The 17799-nt window shown below is 36.6% G+C and overlaps 1 protein-coding gene across 1 annotated transcript; it reads left to right on the top strand.

Annotated features, from left to right (window-relative positions):
* The first annotated feature begins 401 nt into the window (after positions 1-401).
* LOC137398902 (28 kDa heat- and acid-stable phosphoprotein-like) lies at positions 402-17757 on the top strand. Its single transcript, XM_068085072.1, has 7 exons — positions 402-432; positions 10591-10680; positions 10775-10866; positions 12846-12983; positions 13073-13188; positions 16697-16848; positions 17601-17757. Exons 1-7 carry the CDS (start codon positions 417-419, stop codon positions 17663-17665), a joined length of 669 nt encoding a protein of 222 aa, XP_067941173.1. The 5' UTR covers positions 402-416; the 3' UTR covers positions 17666-17757.
* Positions 17758-17799: the final 42 nt, after the last annotated feature.

Genomic DNA, 17799 nt, shown 5'->3' with positions numbered 1-17799 from the left:
TGAGCTTTGTTCAGTCTATGAATGAGGTGGATGCAGCTTTGCTTGCTTTCTTATCTTAACTGACAGCTGCAGCTCACTAATTGTAAGCTCTTTGAAGTTTCATGGTATTGTTTTGAAACAAACAGTTTTCATGACATGAAGAAATGTGAACTCCTTTATCAGTGATTGTCAAAGTGAGCTCTGTATGAGGCACTCGCTTTCCTACGATAGGGATGAAGAACGCAGGATACGATCAACAACACTGAAGTTATTTTGCCTGTCAGATTGAGTTTTTCCGAGTGTGTCGACAAGGTTTTGCAGCAGTCCCATCAGCAGTTTTAACCCCGTAACCTCTTTGAAAGGCGATCTGCTCAACAATAGATTGCGAGACACCAAGCGGGCAATTGAGATATCTGCAGCAATCTCACAGACATCCTATGAGCGGCCTAAAAGGTGAAAATTTCAAAGCTGGACAGACCATGAACATACGGACAGTCCTTGACGCAGTCTGACCCGCAAAACCTTGCAACTCTTTTACGTAATTGACGTGCACAAAACTGTTATGAAGAATTCATTGTTAAGGGTAAAAAACAACTTTCCATAGTGTTAGGACTTTGAAAATTGCCAAAAGGTTTTGGGCTGTTGTCTAAAGAACCAAGCAAATGAGTAAATTAAACAGACCTAAAGAGTCAGTGACAAACATATTGACTATGCAAATGAATAAAAAATCGGAGTAATATTTGTGAAACCAATGATATACAGCCCCCAATGGGGGCTGTATATCATTGGTGAACATGACACGCTTAGTTTCTTTTACAATTTGTGCACAATCAGTTTGTTCTACTAGATGAAGAGCCAAATGATTGTCAGTAAAGAAATCAGAGTGAATGCTTTTGCAGCAAAGATGGTTAATTAAATGGTTTATTTTATGGTTTTAAATCTTTTTAGCAAAGATGGTTGATTTCTACAGTGAAGCATTCGGTTATAATGGCTACCGTGTGTAAGCAACAATGGAAGTGTAAAATATTGTATTCGCTACACGGAGAGCTTTTCCTGCGAATTAAGAGCAAGAGTTTTACGCGACACCCGCCGTAGTAAATGCTCACAACTTGTTCCAAGGTTATTAAAGTTTTGTTAGACAAAAACCTACTAGCCTTCAATCATAAACACGTTGTTCCAGTTTGTTGTTCCCTTTCCGGATAATTTTTTTAAAAAGTATTACGTAATTTAGAACCAAGGTAAATCAAATTGTTTGCAGCTTTTTGATTTCAACAAACAATGTTGGTTTCCATCGGAGTAGAAATAAAATAAGGCCATCGTAGAAAACCATGGTAGAGTCGAAATATAGTTGAATCTGAAAGCAAATACTCGATGCATGCTAATAAGGATTTGGCCACCAAGGAGATGAGAATTGTAACTGTTTTTCTTTTTGAATTTCATTAATAATTTGGAAAACGTAAACTATCGTCAGATTTTGCAAAACCTTCTGATATAGCTCTACCTTTTACTAATAAACTAGTTTTAAAACTTGAAGTTCATAATTCCACTATTGCTTATAGAATAGATATCTAAGCAATTGACACGGTCAGTTAATTTTGTAAAGACTTTGGGTTTTTTCCACGACCTTATGTTTGTTTTAAGAACGAAAACAGATACAATAGTTATACATATAGTGGTACATGTATCTAGACTATAAGTATAAAGATAGAAAAGTAAGTATCAGAGACTTCAAATATAGTCACCCTTTTGTTCTTTAAGTAGGCTATTAGGCTTGTTTGGCTGACACGTCAGTCTGCCATGGTGAAACTGTGTTGAAAGAGTAAGAAATATGAGTAAACATTCCTCCTATACTGACAAAGCGGTAGCCTTAGTGTCCAGGAGTAAAACTAATGTCTCAGGTCTTTGATTGTGAATCTTGTAGTTTTAGGAGTTTTTTGGCTACTTCCTGATGTTTTACGTCAGTAGAGATTTCATCATAGAATCCTTAATTTTAAATCATTGTCTGATGTCTTCTAGTACCAAATACGGATTTTGTAAGCCGGTTAGACCGCATGACGCAAGTCGTTATCGTGCTGTTAGGTGTTGCTGATGGGTGTCCAGTTAGGCATGCTTTTAAATTGCACTCTTTGAGATTTAATACATGGTTTTGATCTGGGATTTAGTTACAAGTTTTAGAGATCATCTAACATTTACTCAGGCTAAGCACTCGATGCTGTAGTCACAGACCGGGTGAATTAAGATCTGGGAATTGACTTGTAATGGTAATTATCCCATATGCGGAATTTGCGGTTGTTTTAAGCGTGGGAATGTTTTTCTACTAAATCTGCTATGAAAGTTGCAATGATGGTAGAAATTGTATGTGTATCATCTTGTTCTTCCCGTTACATTTACCTAGGGATGGTCGATATCAGATGTAACAGTGGTTTTTCAATTTGATGGAAGCTACAGAAGCCATTCTATTATTCAAATTTTTTTAACCAATAACATGATAACTAGTACAAATTACATTGTTTCATAAATCTTAAAAATGGAAGATGATTCAGAAACTATCAAAAATGCAACATCTCTTTCTCAGCTCAAAACATAGCTACTTTCAGTAAACACACATGAATAACTAAAACATTTATCAACAGTATTCTTGCAAATGTTTTGGAGTATATATGGTTTGCTCCACTCGAGTGATACTTTTATTACTTGTAGATGAATTGGGAACTAAGACAGCCCTATGTCGACAAATGTACTGTCCATTGTCAACCTTCATATCTATTGTCCTACTAAATTCATTAGCTGGTTTTGTTACATTGCCTTCCCTTTTACGGTCTCTTATGTAGACTCAAGTTTTTAGCTTAACAGAGTCATAACTGGGACATATCGCATACTTTTGGATTACTGTTCTGGTTCGTCTTCAAATTATCTTTATATAGGTCAATTTTTGCTTTGAAGCTTACGTGGTTACACAATTTGTGTAACAGATTGTCTGGGTGGGTAACAACAATAGTTCGATTCAATTCCTTCCTCTTTGGACAACACCCTAAATTTTTGTATTTTACTATTTCATGCCATGAAACCATGCTCTTCAAGTGTGTAATGATTTTGCTGGATGGTATGTCATTCCCCAACAATGCAATTTTGGGAAACATGGAGTAATAATCTATGACCAAAAAGTGAACCTGACTTCGGAAATAAAGTAATTCTGAGCCGAGAATTTGCCAAGACCTTTGGACGGTTGCTTTGGGTCATAGGGCTTTGCTGTTTTATTTTATTTTCTCTTCACAATGACTCACCACTTCCTCTATAGCTTTCCCAAAGCAAGCCACCAAATGCTATTTCATGCTTTTGTGTGGCACTATGTGATTCCTGTATGATCACAATGTACATCCTCTAAGACCTTCATTCTTTGATTTAGATGTCTAGGTGGCTCCCCAACATAAGGAAACCTTTGTTAATGACAGGAAGGTTTTCCTCTCATTGTATGGTTGTAACAACTTCTTTGATGCAGCTGTACCAAAGAACTTTTTTCTCATGTACTTCATTATGCTGCTGTTCCAACTTTGGCTTTTCTAATTTACTGTCTAGTCCTTGAATTCGTAAGACTACCAGAATAGTGTCCTACCTTGACGTTCGTGGTTTAGCTCGTGATTGCCACTTTACATGCAAGAGTGGCAGCTGTAAGCAAAGTTACGTTGATGAAATGATACGTGACATGATAATCAAAGAAACCGTGCATCCAGATGTTCAACGACAATGTCTTCTTGAACCTGACCCTACGCTAAAAGATGTTCTTAAGAAAGCCTCAATGTATGTGAAAACCACAGAAACTGAGAAAATAATTTCAGGTGAGCCTAATGAGGTTTCTCTAGCTTCTGTAAACAAGATGACAGGCAAGTATCAACAGAAGCGAATCTAACACAAAGGTCAAGGACAACCGATTCAAAACAAACACAACAAGTCATGTCCTGACTGCTATGTAAAACATGATAGAAAACAATGTTCTAAAAGACACCTTGTTTGCAGAAACTGCCAACATTTTGGGCACATAAGTTCCGTCTGCTATTCTGAAAAACAAGTGGATCTCCCCGCAGAACAACTATCGACTAATGCTGTGAATGAGTTTGTGTTTAGTGTATTCGAGCGAGTTGTTAAGCATATTTGGATAGACAAAGAAGTCAATGGCCGGACAGCTAGATTTCATTGAGACACTGGTACTACATGCTCCATGGTTGGCCTGGAAGGTTACAGACAACTTGGTTCACCTCCACTCACTGCTGTGCCTAAACACTTGACAGGCTATGAAAACCGCCAACTTCCAGTTAAAGGTGTCTGCACCGTTAATGTGAAGGTAGGGCAACAACATAAGACTGATCTTCGGTTACTTGTTGTTGACACCAATGATGGCACCAATCTTTTTGAACTAGATTGGAGTGACACATTTGGCTTATTTGAACAGGGTTTAGCAGCTCTAAATCAACATCATCACACGCAAGCTATTATCGACCAATCGCTAGGACACAGAAGAGTTTCTGAGCTTTCTGCTAAATATCCTGATGATTTCAAGGATGGATTAGGCTTGTGCACTGAAACCAAAATACCTATTCACCTAAAGCCTGATGCAAAACCTGCATTCTTCAAACCTAGAAGTATACCTTTTTCTCGTCAAGAAGCTGTAAAGCAAGAATTATAACGCTTAGTTAAGAATGATGTCTTGAATTATATCGACTACAGTGACTATGCAGCGCCTATAGTTGTGGTATTTAAGCCCAACGGCAAAGTACGCTTATGTGGCGACTTCAAAGCCCTAAACCAACAGATATCAGTGGACCACCATCCTCTGCTGAAGCTGGACGAACTTCTTGAAAAACTCACTGGAGGTAAACATTTCTCAAAAATCGACTTGGCAGATGCATACCATCAGCTTGAACTTGACAATAGTGCGAATAAGTTGTGTGTCATAAATACACCCCTAAGTCTATTTCAATACAATAGAATGTGTTTTCGTGTTGCTTCTAATCCGGCACAGTTTCAGTGCTGCATGGATGCTATGATTGCTAACCTACCAGGCGTCGCAGCATATCTTGATGATCTAATTGTAACAGGCAAAAATGAGGTACCCTAGGACACTTATGTATTCGCGGCATCTAACTTTCGCGTTTTCGCGGTGTAATCCTCTCGCGAAAATTTAATGAGCGAAACTAAACTATCATAACGAACGAGCGAAAACGCGAAGTTAAATAGCTTTGTTCATTGATATCCACAATAAAATCGTAATATTAGAAATGCAAGCAACTTTCGTCTGTGGTTAGGATAAATGGGAAATTTCTGGTAAACTCATTATAGCTAATACACCAACTGAGCAGCATGGCAAAGCAATATCAGTTTAGTCACCGAATTTGTAACTGATGAGGATGAAAGTCTGGTAGGTGAAGTCGTAAAATTGAAGAATAATTATTGCAGTGATGAATTTTATTACCATCCAAAAACAATATCAACCCTCATCAGGTCCAACCACATTATCTCTTTCATTGCCAATCATGTACAAATTCGTTACCGGCCTAGTTCCAGCCATTTTACCGAAATTGCCGATATTGCTTCATGATATGTATACAGTATTTTTCAAGTTCTACTTTAATTATCTGTATAATCACGAAAATCTAAACTGGCTATTATGTCATCAACAACTAATTACCTGTTTTATGACTCGCGCGGGGTAGTTAATGAACTCACAGAACAATGTTCGTTTTTAGATTAGAAATTCTCAAACAAAAGTTTAAAATTGCTTCGTTGTTTTAGGCTGATTTTATAGAGAAATCTTCGGACAACACAGTCAATTTCATAAAACACTTAAAGACCGTGGGTTATGTGGTCAACAAATAATAAAATCAGGTTACCAGACAATTGCTGAGAAAGTCAGAAAATGCGTTTATGTCAGTGGCCCCTAGAAAACGCATAAATGCGTTTATGGCAGCGTAAGGGTTATACAGTTTTGGTTGTGAAGTTGGTTGTTACCTATCTATTTTCTTCTTCTTGGGATTCGAGTGTGAAAGTCACGGCGGGAGGGACCTAGACGTCATTGATAGTCTAAGAAACAAATGGCAGCAAGTGATCAAATTGAATTGTCGATCTCACCCACACATTTCAACCTGTGGTTTACAAATACGAACTATTCCCAAATTGAATTTTTTTCTTATTAGTGAACTGGACCTGAGGAATGTAATGTTTTTTCCACTGCATTTATTTTCACACCACTATATTTTCGCACTCATCAGAGCTGCGAAATTAAGTTGCAGCGAAATTTTACTCTGTGTGCTACTCACGAAACTAAATACTAGCGAAATATAAGTGTCCTAGGGTAGCTCATTTAGCTAATCTTGAGAAGCTGCTTACACGCCTTCAGGAGTATAGCTTCCGCATTAGACACGATAAGTGTGATTTTTTTAAAGATTCTGTGGAGTATTTGGGTTATGTCATTGACAAAAATGGAATGCGCCCCTCGGAATCTGCAGTCAATGCAGTCAAACAATTGCCTTGCCCTACTAATCTACAAGAACTGCAGGCATTTCTTGGTAAAATAAACTACTATGGTAGGTTCATACCTAACCTACCTGAAAAGGCTGCTCCACTCTATGAGTGGCTACACAAAGACACTAAGTTTATGTGGGGGCCTGAACATGACAAAGCGTTTCACACACTAAAGCAAGACATTGTCGATGCTACACAGATTAATCATTACGATGACAGCAGACCTCTGATTCTTGCCACCGATGCCTCTCAATATGGAATCGGTGCTGTACTTCTGCAAGTAAAAGATGGAGTAGAGAGGGCTTTGTGCCATGCCTCTAAAACCCTAAGCGTTCATCAAAAGAAAAACTCACAGATTGAAAAAGATGCTTTATCTATATTATATGGGGTAATAAAGTACTGCCAATTTATCTATGGACGCAAGTTCTCACTAGTGACCGATCATCAGCCACTTTTAGCCATTTTCTCTCTGGGCAAGAATATCCCAGTGCTGACAGCACAATGTCTACAACGTTGGACGCTTACTCTCATGGCATACCAGTATAACATTCGCTATAAGCCAACAAAACAACATAGTAATGCTGAGGGGTTGTCACGGCTTCCTTTTGGTCCAGATCACGCTTTTGACAAGATAGAGCTACAGGATAGTGTGGAGGTATCTCATGTTGTCAGACAAAAATTAGAATCTTGCCTGCTGGATATTGAAAGAATTCAAGCAGAAACCGCTACAGATGCCAAGCTGCAGGAGATCATTCAATTGGTGACCACCAGCACCTGGCCTTGTAAACTCCATAAAAGTTAGGAGTGGATGCGCCCATTCTGGAGTGTACGTGATTCATTGTTTGTTGACAATGACATCTTACTACTACAACGTGACGAGGTAACCAGAGTGGTAGTTCCTAGTAAATCAGTCAGCAGGACACTAGACTTGCTACATACCTGTCATTAGGGAGTAGTACGAATGAAGCAGCTGTCTCATCGTTATGTCTGGTGGCCAACAGTCAATGTGGATATTGAAACAACAGTACAGGCATGTGCGCCCTGCCAAATGTCTGCTAATGATCCAGCTCGTCAATACAGCATGTGGCCAGAAACAGAGAAAACCATGGCAGCGCATCCACCTAGACTATGCTGGCCCATTCAAAGGAAAAATGTGGCTGGTATGCGTTGACTCACATTCACGATATCCATATGTCGCTATGCTTGAGGTCGGCAAGACAACTTCTCTAGATACAATTGCAGTTTTACGCCACATCATCACTAACGGAGGCCTACCAGAGACTATTTGTAACGGATAATAGACCTCAATTCATTGCCCAAAAGTTCCAGGGCTTCTGTACAGCACATGGCATCAAGCATATGACTTCTCCACCATTTCATCCAGCATCTAATGGTGAAACAGAACGGTTTGTTCAGTCTCTCAAAAGAAGCTTAGACAAAAATTGCACTGAAGGAGAGGAAATAAAGACTGCACTACAGTTGTTATTTGCTACCTATCGCTGCTTACCTCACTCAAGTTTAATTTGGAAGTCTCCAGCTGAAATCTTACACGGAAGACTGCCTCGTAATCTGCTTTCTCTACTCCAGCCCAAAAATGAGCAGTCGTTTACTTCAACCCCAGACAAATCGTGCAGATATTTCACTCAAGGAACATTGGTTTATGCTAGAGATTACAGTGGACAACCGAAATGGTTAGCAGGGACCATTCTTGGGAAATTAGGTGCTATGCTATACGCAGTAAAAACTGACCGAGGTATCTGGAAGTGCCACGCTAACCAATTACAAATGAGAACAACTACACTTGATGTTGTATCTCCACCAACTCCGATTCAATCAGACATTCTATTAAATACGCTCGCTAAATCGCTTACAGTTCGTAGATACCCACAACGTGTTAGACGCAGACCTGAGTTCTATACAAGCTCATAACTAACAGATGCTAAGCAGGTAGTACGTTAAAACTATTGAGGGAGAAGTTGATATGTACGCATTATCACTAGAGTTCAGTATTGTTCATGCCCGGACAGATGCAGCTAATGTTTTATTAATAGCTTAGCATGAGTCATCCCTATATTTTGGCTTACTTACTAGCTGGTTGGCTGACCTTGTTCAGTGTTGAGTTGGTTAGTGTTAACTCAGTTCTAATTCAGTTGCTAATAAAGCTGTCTAATTATAATGTTACATTGCATATTGCTTCTTACTACAAGATGCAACACTAAGCCTTTCTATATTAGCATGCTTCACATCTTAAATAGGCACATTAAATAGGTACATTAGTATTTGAAAATGCTCATAAATAGTGCTGGAACATTGGCATTGTTTGAACAGCGCTTTGAACTTACCGTAAGTTTTTAGCTGTTCGAAAATTATAGCATACTAAGGTCACTACATAAGGTCATATTCTGGTTGATCCAGTGGTAAAAAATATTAAGAGGTTACCCGAAGAGAATGTTAACTGGATACTTTCAAAGTTGGCGCATTGTTTGGCTGCTGATATAAAGTCAGCAGTATTTCTTCTCATTTCACCAGTATGACTTCTCCAATTAAATTTTACACACTCATATGTATTGGCCATACTAAGTTTACAGTCTAGGCAGTATATGCATAGTATTGTTATATTTCCTCATGACGCATCAACTGGTTTTTTTTTTACAGATAAAGATAAAATTATAATGGTGTGGAGCAATTAAGGGAAACCTTCAATTAGGTTTGCCGAAACCATTGAACATAAACCAGGAAACCCCTTATCCACCAATATCATAACACTTTTCTGCAATGCTTATTAAAAACAAATGATAGAAAATAGTGTTCACAAAGATAAAAAATATTTGCTTTGTAAATGATGGCTCTTGTTACCTTTTGTAAACTTTTATGTGCTATCTTATACATTGTTGTGTAAAATGATTCACTCATGTCGTCTGATCTATATCATCGTTGGGTTGTTCTCTCAATAACTGCCATATACCATTCCGAATTATCCTTGATGTTTTACTCATGGATCAAGGCGTTTCTTGACACTAAATTAGATGAATGCACATAATACATTATCATTTCCTCAACGAGCAAGAATTTTTGGAAATTTGGCATAAATTGAAAATCAACATAAACATTGCAACTTTAAGTCCTTAGGTGAGTGGAGTTGTTTAAAGTTAACTCTGTTTTTACCAATAGAAAATTGGTTATTAGATTTATTTTAGTCGATGATTTTATGCCCTGGTATAGCGACCCATTGCTTAGCATGTTTTCATTGCTTCTTTTATGTGAAATATAAAATATAGTTTGCCAGACCTCATAGTTTTCTGATGATCATCTTCTCTTTGCTGCACAATTTAATGTTGTTGCATGCTTTCTCTGTATCATAGTGTAAAAGAATATTACCATGACAATAGCCATGATTTGACAGTCTATTTTTGGAGAACATTTTAAGGCGAAAGGTTATGAAGTTTGAGATCCTAAAATTATAATTTAAACAAAGCTGTCTTATCTTCACTGTACCATAGCCAGTCATCGTTATGACTACACAGAAGGGCTGCACTTGAGTTTTCACTAAAATTTAGTTTGTTTGTCTGAAACCAGATTATTCACTTTTAAATTATAGCCGAATCTGTTTCAGTCATTATTCTTAGTAAAGATTAGGACTGTTCTGAAACTGTTAATAGGTATTCTAATAAAAGTAGAAAATATATCACAGCTGAAAATGCAAAAAGAAATTATAACACACATGTGAGATCTATTTTTATTCACGTGTTTGCTGCCCTACTAGCTATGTTCCACAAATGCATGTGTCCATTTATGCATTTGAATGTGTGTGCATATGATCTCATGTAAAACTACATGGTAATTAGTCTATTGTGATAAACCTGAATGTTCGATATCTTCTTTTCAGCCAACTAAGTTAACGGTACTTGCAGTTTTACACTTTTTGCCATGTAATTGTGATTTTGTTTACATATGCTTTAGGATCTACTGTGATTTGGTTTCGTTATCATTTTTGTAATGTTACAATAATTGGAAGAGTAAAGGGGAAACTGGATTATGAGTGAAACGTTTTTAAGAATTTAACACACTGAAACTATCTGTTATGCGTTCTTTTAGCAGACGAGCTTCTTAAGACTTGCACCGTTCTACCGGTTCCTGCTTTCTTCATTCTCTTCACTATTATCCAGTATTTAATCATGGGTAGAGGTAAGCAGGTATTTTCAATTATTTATTTTTAAATATGTTGACAGCCTTGTGGGATTGATGAAACTGAAGAATAACAATTTTTTGTGTACTTCAGGGAGAAAGCCTTCTCGAGGTGGTACAAGACGGTTCACTGACATTGAAACTTTGAAGCAGCAGTCTCGAGAAATTGACAGAAGAGGAGTACAGGTAGAGTAAGGTTGGGTTGAGTAGGATACAGTGTAGTGGGTTGGAATGTAATACAGTACCTCAGCAATAGTGTAGATGGCGAATGGAGTTAGTTATTGCTCAATAGTTTTATGGAGCCCTCCAAACTGGACTTTGTGAGGGAGATGTCAACAAACATACGTACATGTGAAGCTCACATGTCAAACTCACAGAATCTGCTAATTGTGAGTATATTATACTTATATATTCATATATAAGTATAAATACTTATATATAAGTATATATATATAAGTAATAAATAAGTATATTATACTTATATATTCATATATAAGTATAATATACTTTATATATATTATAAACATGTGTATATTTAAATATATAAATTTATATACATGTATATATTTATTTATATATATATATATACCGGTATGTATATATATATATATATATACCGGTATATATATATATATATATACCGGTATATATATATATATATATATACCGGTATATATATATATATATATACCGGTATATATATATATATATTAATCATTCCTTCAAGCATCAATGTCTCCTAGCTGTGAGGCATGCATCATGTAGCAACAGTGAAATGTAAAAGCACAATACTTTTCTTCATCTCAAATTGCTTGAAGAAAAGTGTTTGTAAACGTTTACCTAGTAAAAATGTGAAATATGAGCTATGAGCTACTTGATGAACCAACAGATGAGTTTTTTCTATTAAGTCAAAGCAGCTGTTTGAGATTACCTGACACTGCTAAAAACTAGCGGAAGATTATTTCCATTAAAGAAACTTCAGTGGCATTTATGGCCATTCTCAGTGCCAATAGTAAACAATTCTAGAATAAAAAGTGATAAAAATTTCTGAAAATATTGATTTTCAGAAACAAATTATTTAAAATATCTTTAGTTATTGTGAGTATTGTAATCACCAAACTGATAAGGTAAGCATGTTTAGAACACTGCAAGGCAATAACAAATTTTATTAAATACATCAATTTTTTGCCTTGCCGTTTGCATTTTATAACATAACTGACAACTAATAATTGATAACTACAATCTGTTGTTTTTAATCAGTAATTATGTTAGCATATTCAAGTCATTACATATTTTTATTGTTATAGGATCGCAGCTGTTAACATTTTTTCTAGTTCTACACAAGACAGTAGATTATAGCTTTTTTATTCTAAGTAGGCCTTTTTTATGCCTTAGACTAGGTTAAATCTTAGTCATAACTTGTATCCTGTTGTGTAGCACTTTATGACTAATTTTAGAAAGACAAAAGGGCATCAAAGCAAACAATTTTAAAATTCGGTGGACAAGCCCGGTGCTCCCATCTCTTGAGACGGTATTGGCAATGTTATTGCTATTGACATTATCAATCACGCTTTTCAGTATCCATCGTTTGAAATTTTGCGCTACAATTCAATATTCATATTGAAATATTCTATCATGTATAGAAGAGGCGTCCTTGCCTGCGCATTGGCACTTGGCCAATCACTAAAGATTGTCAGTAGCTCAGTGGTACGACTAAGGACACGTAGTCTCAACGTTGTCTCAAACCCGTCTCGTCGTAGCTGAGTTAGAAAGGTACAAAACAAGTTGACCGCCAATCAGATGAATAAACGCTTGTAGGTGAATATTAATTTACACGTATTAAATATAATTTTTAGTGGCTAGTTGCTTGTGTTTATATAATTCAAAATTATTTTTGATATAGCCTTCTTTGCCATCTAGCTTCTCCCACTGCTAAAAGAACGTCCATTTCAAGCAAAAACGTCTTTGCAGCTTTGCCAATATAGCCTCTTTTGGTTATAACGAATGTTTATCGTAAAGTGGAACTGTGATGTAACACCTAGAATAAAATGGTCCTATCTGGCAGTGGCTGATCTTTCCCTATTTCTTGCTCAGACCTTTTGTATTCAATTCGTCACTTTTATTAAGATATAAGGTCAACTCATAAGTCTCGATGTATTCCCTAGAAAAATGATGATGAAGAGGAGTCAGAAGAAGAAGAGGAGAGAACAAGCAGAAGAGAAATAAACAAAAGAGGGGCTGTCGGTGATCTTCCACCTTCAGAGTCCGAGAGTGAATCTGAGGATGAGTCACCTTCCAAAGGGGTTTGTTTTTGTCTTTTTGCATCAATTGTCTTAAGACTAGCCGTCACATGTTTTATATCAGCTTACTAGCAGGTGTTGCTTTGTTTTAGCAAAATTTAGCTGCGGCCACAAATTCTTTACAACAGCGAAACAAAAAGCTGAACAACCTCACACTAGACTCACTAGAGATCAATGATGAGAAGCGTGGGTTGAATAGAAAAGAAAGGTAAGTTATTTTGCTGTTTCATATAGATTAACATGACCTAAACATGACACAAGCAGTAATAGTCCTGTATTAGTATATTCTATGGAATGAATAGCAGTTGTTTTGAATTGGTATATTCTATGGAATTAATAGTGATGGTCCTGAATTGGTATATTCTATGGATGAATAGTGGTGGTCCTGAGTTAGTATATTCTAGGAATGAATGGTGGTGGTCCTGTATTGGTATATTCTATGAATGAATAGTGGTGGTCCTGTATTGGTATATTCTATGAATGAATAGTGGTGGTCCTGTATTGGTATATTCTATGGATGAATAGCGGTGGTCCTGAGTTAGTATATTCTAGGAATGAATGGTGGTGGTCCTGTATTGGTATATTCTATGAATGAATAGTGGTGGTCCTGTATTGGTATATTCTATGAATGAATAGTGGTGGTCCTGAATTGGTATATTCTAGGGATGAATAGCGGTTGTCTTGAATTGGTATATTTTAGGAATGAATGGTGATGGTTTTGATTTGGTATACGGGTCATGATTTCATAAAGTGGGGGTCAAGTCATAAGTAATAAAAATTTAGATAGTGGCTCAGCTAAATAGGAAATTTTACAGCAAAAAATTTGGTTTCTATGGTGGTTAGAACTGGTTTTATAGTCAAAAGTCTATTCATATCTTTTAAAACCGGTTGAAATGCGAAACCAAAAAAATTGCACTGAAATTTTTGAGTGACATAATTATCTGTTACATTTAGAATTACCATAACAACCACCCACTAAATTTAGCACCCATAATAGGATTATATAGGGTATAAGACAAAATTTAATGCTGAATCTAAGTATTTAAATTAAAACGTTCTTATTCTTATATGTTTAAATATAATATCAGCTAAAATTTCATAACCAAATTTCTTAATAGCTAAAATTTTAAATTATTATTGCTATATTCTTCATGAATGTTTAAATTCATATGAACTGTTCGTTTGTTATATTCTTTTAACTATGTGAACTCTAATGGCTACCTGCTCTTCTAGACTTGCATTTCTTCATAGTCATCTTCGGCATCAATTAACCAAATCAAGGTGAAGATTGTCTTTATCCAAACTTTCTTTTTCATCAGATGACTCTGCATCTGTTAGGGTGCCAAATTATTCTTCCATAGTATTGTTTATATCCTTATTATCAATCGAGCCATTAAAAAGCAAACATTCATTTGAGTCATGCGACGCTATTTTTCTTAAATTCTAGTTTTCATAGCAACGGCTTTGTGAGGCATATTCATAATGTTGTAAGCTTCTATTGGCTAAACCAAGTTCAAATTTTCAAAAAGCATACTTGATTGGCCTAGAAAAGTGTAACTTGTCAAATGCCTGTGGCATCGAGTTCACTGACATCCTATCGCTATTACGCTATTATAGTATAGGCGACTTAACTCCACTTTCAGAGATCGTGACCCTTATTCTAGGAATGGATAGTGGTGGTGCTGAATTGGTATATTCTATGGATGAATAGCGGTGGTCCTGAATTGGTATATTCTATGGATGAATAGTGGTGGTCCTGAATTGGTATATTCTAGGGATGAATAGTGGTGGACCTGAATTGGTATATTCTAGGGATGAATAGCGGTGGTCCTGAATTGGTATATTCTATGGATGAATAGTGGTGGTCCTGAATTGGTATATTCTATGGAATGAATAGTGGTTTGTCCTGAATTGGTATATTCTAGGGATGAATAGTGGTGGACCTGTTTTTCACATTTACATCTGTATGCTGCAAAAGCAAGTGTGGAACACTTTTTCTTACCTTATATCTCGGCTATTTCTAAGTTTTCCTGAGAAACAATAATGAAGAATCTTCATCATATGCTGCCCATATTTACAAATTTTCAAGCGACAGTTGTATTTTTGTATTTTGCTCTGATCAACCGGACATATACTCTCTACCACTTGTTTGGTGACCGTACCCGTCAGTTTGGTATGATTAGCATCACTTGCTCTTAGGATCGTAATCATTAAATCCTGGCTGAGATACAGTCATAGTCATTTGGGCTCAGCGCCTGTCCTTGCAAAACATTGTGTCTGGCATTTGCAAGTCATGTCACTGATGTAATTTATCCCTTTCCTAATCATTATCTAATCGAGGGTGCGTGCTATCCAGTATACCCAAATGTTCTGTACATGGATTTGCAAGGTTATGTTTGTGAGAAATCTAAGTGTTGCAGATATAAGGATATGCAGATATATTTTGAAGCCGGTCGATGAGTCTTTACTATGATTTACAGTGAGTTTATAAGAGTAGATAACTCCGAGATTTGATTTTCTGTGTAAATATTGAGAATCTATATACATGTACATGTATTCTACAACAAATGAAACAATTAGTTTTGAACGGTGTGTATAAAAGAGTCAACCGGTTGGTTGTTTCAAGCAATCAAGAGTTGTGTGTATTTGCTGTGCAGCAACCCTATGAATTGTAGTTCTTGAAATATCTTATCATGCAACAAGTTTAGATCCTTTTCAACAAGGTTTGCCACGTTTTATTTTAGACTATCCTGATATTCATTCTAATGTTGACAACAATTTGTTTAGGAATTCATGTAATGTTGGTCCATTATAAAGAGTATTCACCAGTGTGATGTACGTGATTTGCTTTATAAATTAGATTAGCAAGCTGAGAGTTGTGTGCCCAGTTGTTCAGCATATTGCTTCCAAGTGCATTGGCCGTTATAATTTATATTTGGTATCTGCAAAAACAGCAGTTTTTGGTGTCAATTTGGTACTCTAAGGTGTCAAGGTGTCAATTGAAGGTACTGTAATTTGTATCTGAGGTACCAATTAAAGTACTTTAAATGGTACTGAGCTACTTAAGTGCTGCGGCTTTGCATTTACTATGAACTTGAGTGATAACAAATGGACTGATACTGGTACTTCATGTCAAGTGGCAGTCAATGAGAGCACCTGCATGATACTCCATGTCAAGTGGCAGTCAATGAGAGCACCTGCATGATATATCATGTCAAGTGGCAGTCAATGAGAGCACCTGCATCTTGGATTATCTCTATGAAATGTTGCTGGTTATAATTCTGATCAGTTAGTCACATTGATAGTTAATTCTGTTGTAGTATGTATAGTTTAGGGCAAATGAATAGAGCTATTGTATTTTAACACTACTCTTGCCATTGTCAGCTCTGGGGAGTCACAGCACCAAATATTAATATCGGTAAAACACGTCATAACTGCTTCCAGCCTTAGTTGATAACATTGAAAGCTTACGTATATTGATGCTTGCAGTGAGTTGCACATTTTGTGTGTTTTAGCATGCATTAAAAAAAAATTGCGTGCAAAGATTTATGCGTATATTTAATATTTGAGTTGCCGTTAATTCCTCACTATGGCAGGTAAATTGGGCGTGAAATAAGCTTGTATTTTCTGGGCTGTGTTTCTGTTATCAAGCTGTGTATAACTCTTCGCTATTAGCTAGACATTGGACAGAGCAATAACTTTTTTGCATGTTTGAGGGAGGAATTGGCAAGACAGGAAGCAAAAAAGAAGTACCAAGCCATGACAGCTGCTGGTAAAACAGATGAGGCCAAAGCAGACTTGGCACGTTTGGCTCTCATTCGCGCACAACGGGAAGAGGCCGCCAAAAAACGAGAGCTGGAGCAGAAGGGTCAGTATCAGTTGGAATGGCTACACATTATTCTGGCCTAGTCAGCATTTTTATTATTACCTTCATCTCTTTCATTAGTGTAAGTTATTTCGCTTGAATGGCTAGTAGATGCCTATAGTTATAGTAGTTTTACAAGCCTGACTATGACATGTACACATTGCTCTGTCACTACACTATGACATGTACACAGTGCTCTGTCACTACACTATGACATGTACACATTGCTCTGTTACTATACTATGACATGTACACATTGCTCTGTTACTATACTATGACATGTACACATTGCTCTATCACTATATTATGACATGTATACAATGCGCTGTTACTATACTATGACATGTATACAGTGCGCTGTTACTATACTATGACACGTATACAGTGCGCTGTTACTATACTATGACATGTAAACAGTGCGCTGTCACTATACTATGACATGTACACAGTAATCTGTCATTATATTATGACATGTATACAGTGCGCTGTTACTATACTATGACATGTACACAGTAATCTGTCATTATACTATGACATGTATACAGTGCGCTGTCACTATACTTTGACATGTAATACAGTGCTCTGTTACTATACCTACTATGACATGTACACATTTGCTCTGTCACTATACTATGCCCTGAGCATGTTAAAGCCGCTCTATTAGAAATTGGCTCCTTCACCAACGAGAAACTCGTGAACAAAGTTTTTGTTATGCAACTAGGATTGTTGCTAGCAGCATGTGACTTGTTTTTTAGCAAAGGAAGCTGCTGCGAAGGCTAAAGCTGATGCTAGGAAACAAGCACAAAGCAACAAAATCTGACCACTCCATCAATGTTGTCTTTTATGTATTATTGCGAAAACCTGCTGCTTTTCTCACGTTATTGTATAATATAAGTGAGTGCTGACTTTGTATATGTATGTACGTACTTGAAAGAATGCACAAACTGAGTAATA

The sequence above is a fragment of the Watersipora subatra genome, chromosome 1 (assembly GCF_963576615.1).
Source record: "Watersipora subatra chromosome 1, tzWatSuba1.1, whole genome shotgun sequence".
NCBI lineage: Eukaryota > Metazoa > Bryozoa > Gymnolaemata > Cheilostomatida > Watersiporidae > Watersipora > Watersipora subatra.
The sequence above is the reverse complement of the archived record's forward strand: the minus strand, read 5'-3'. Positions and strand labels throughout refer to the sequence as shown.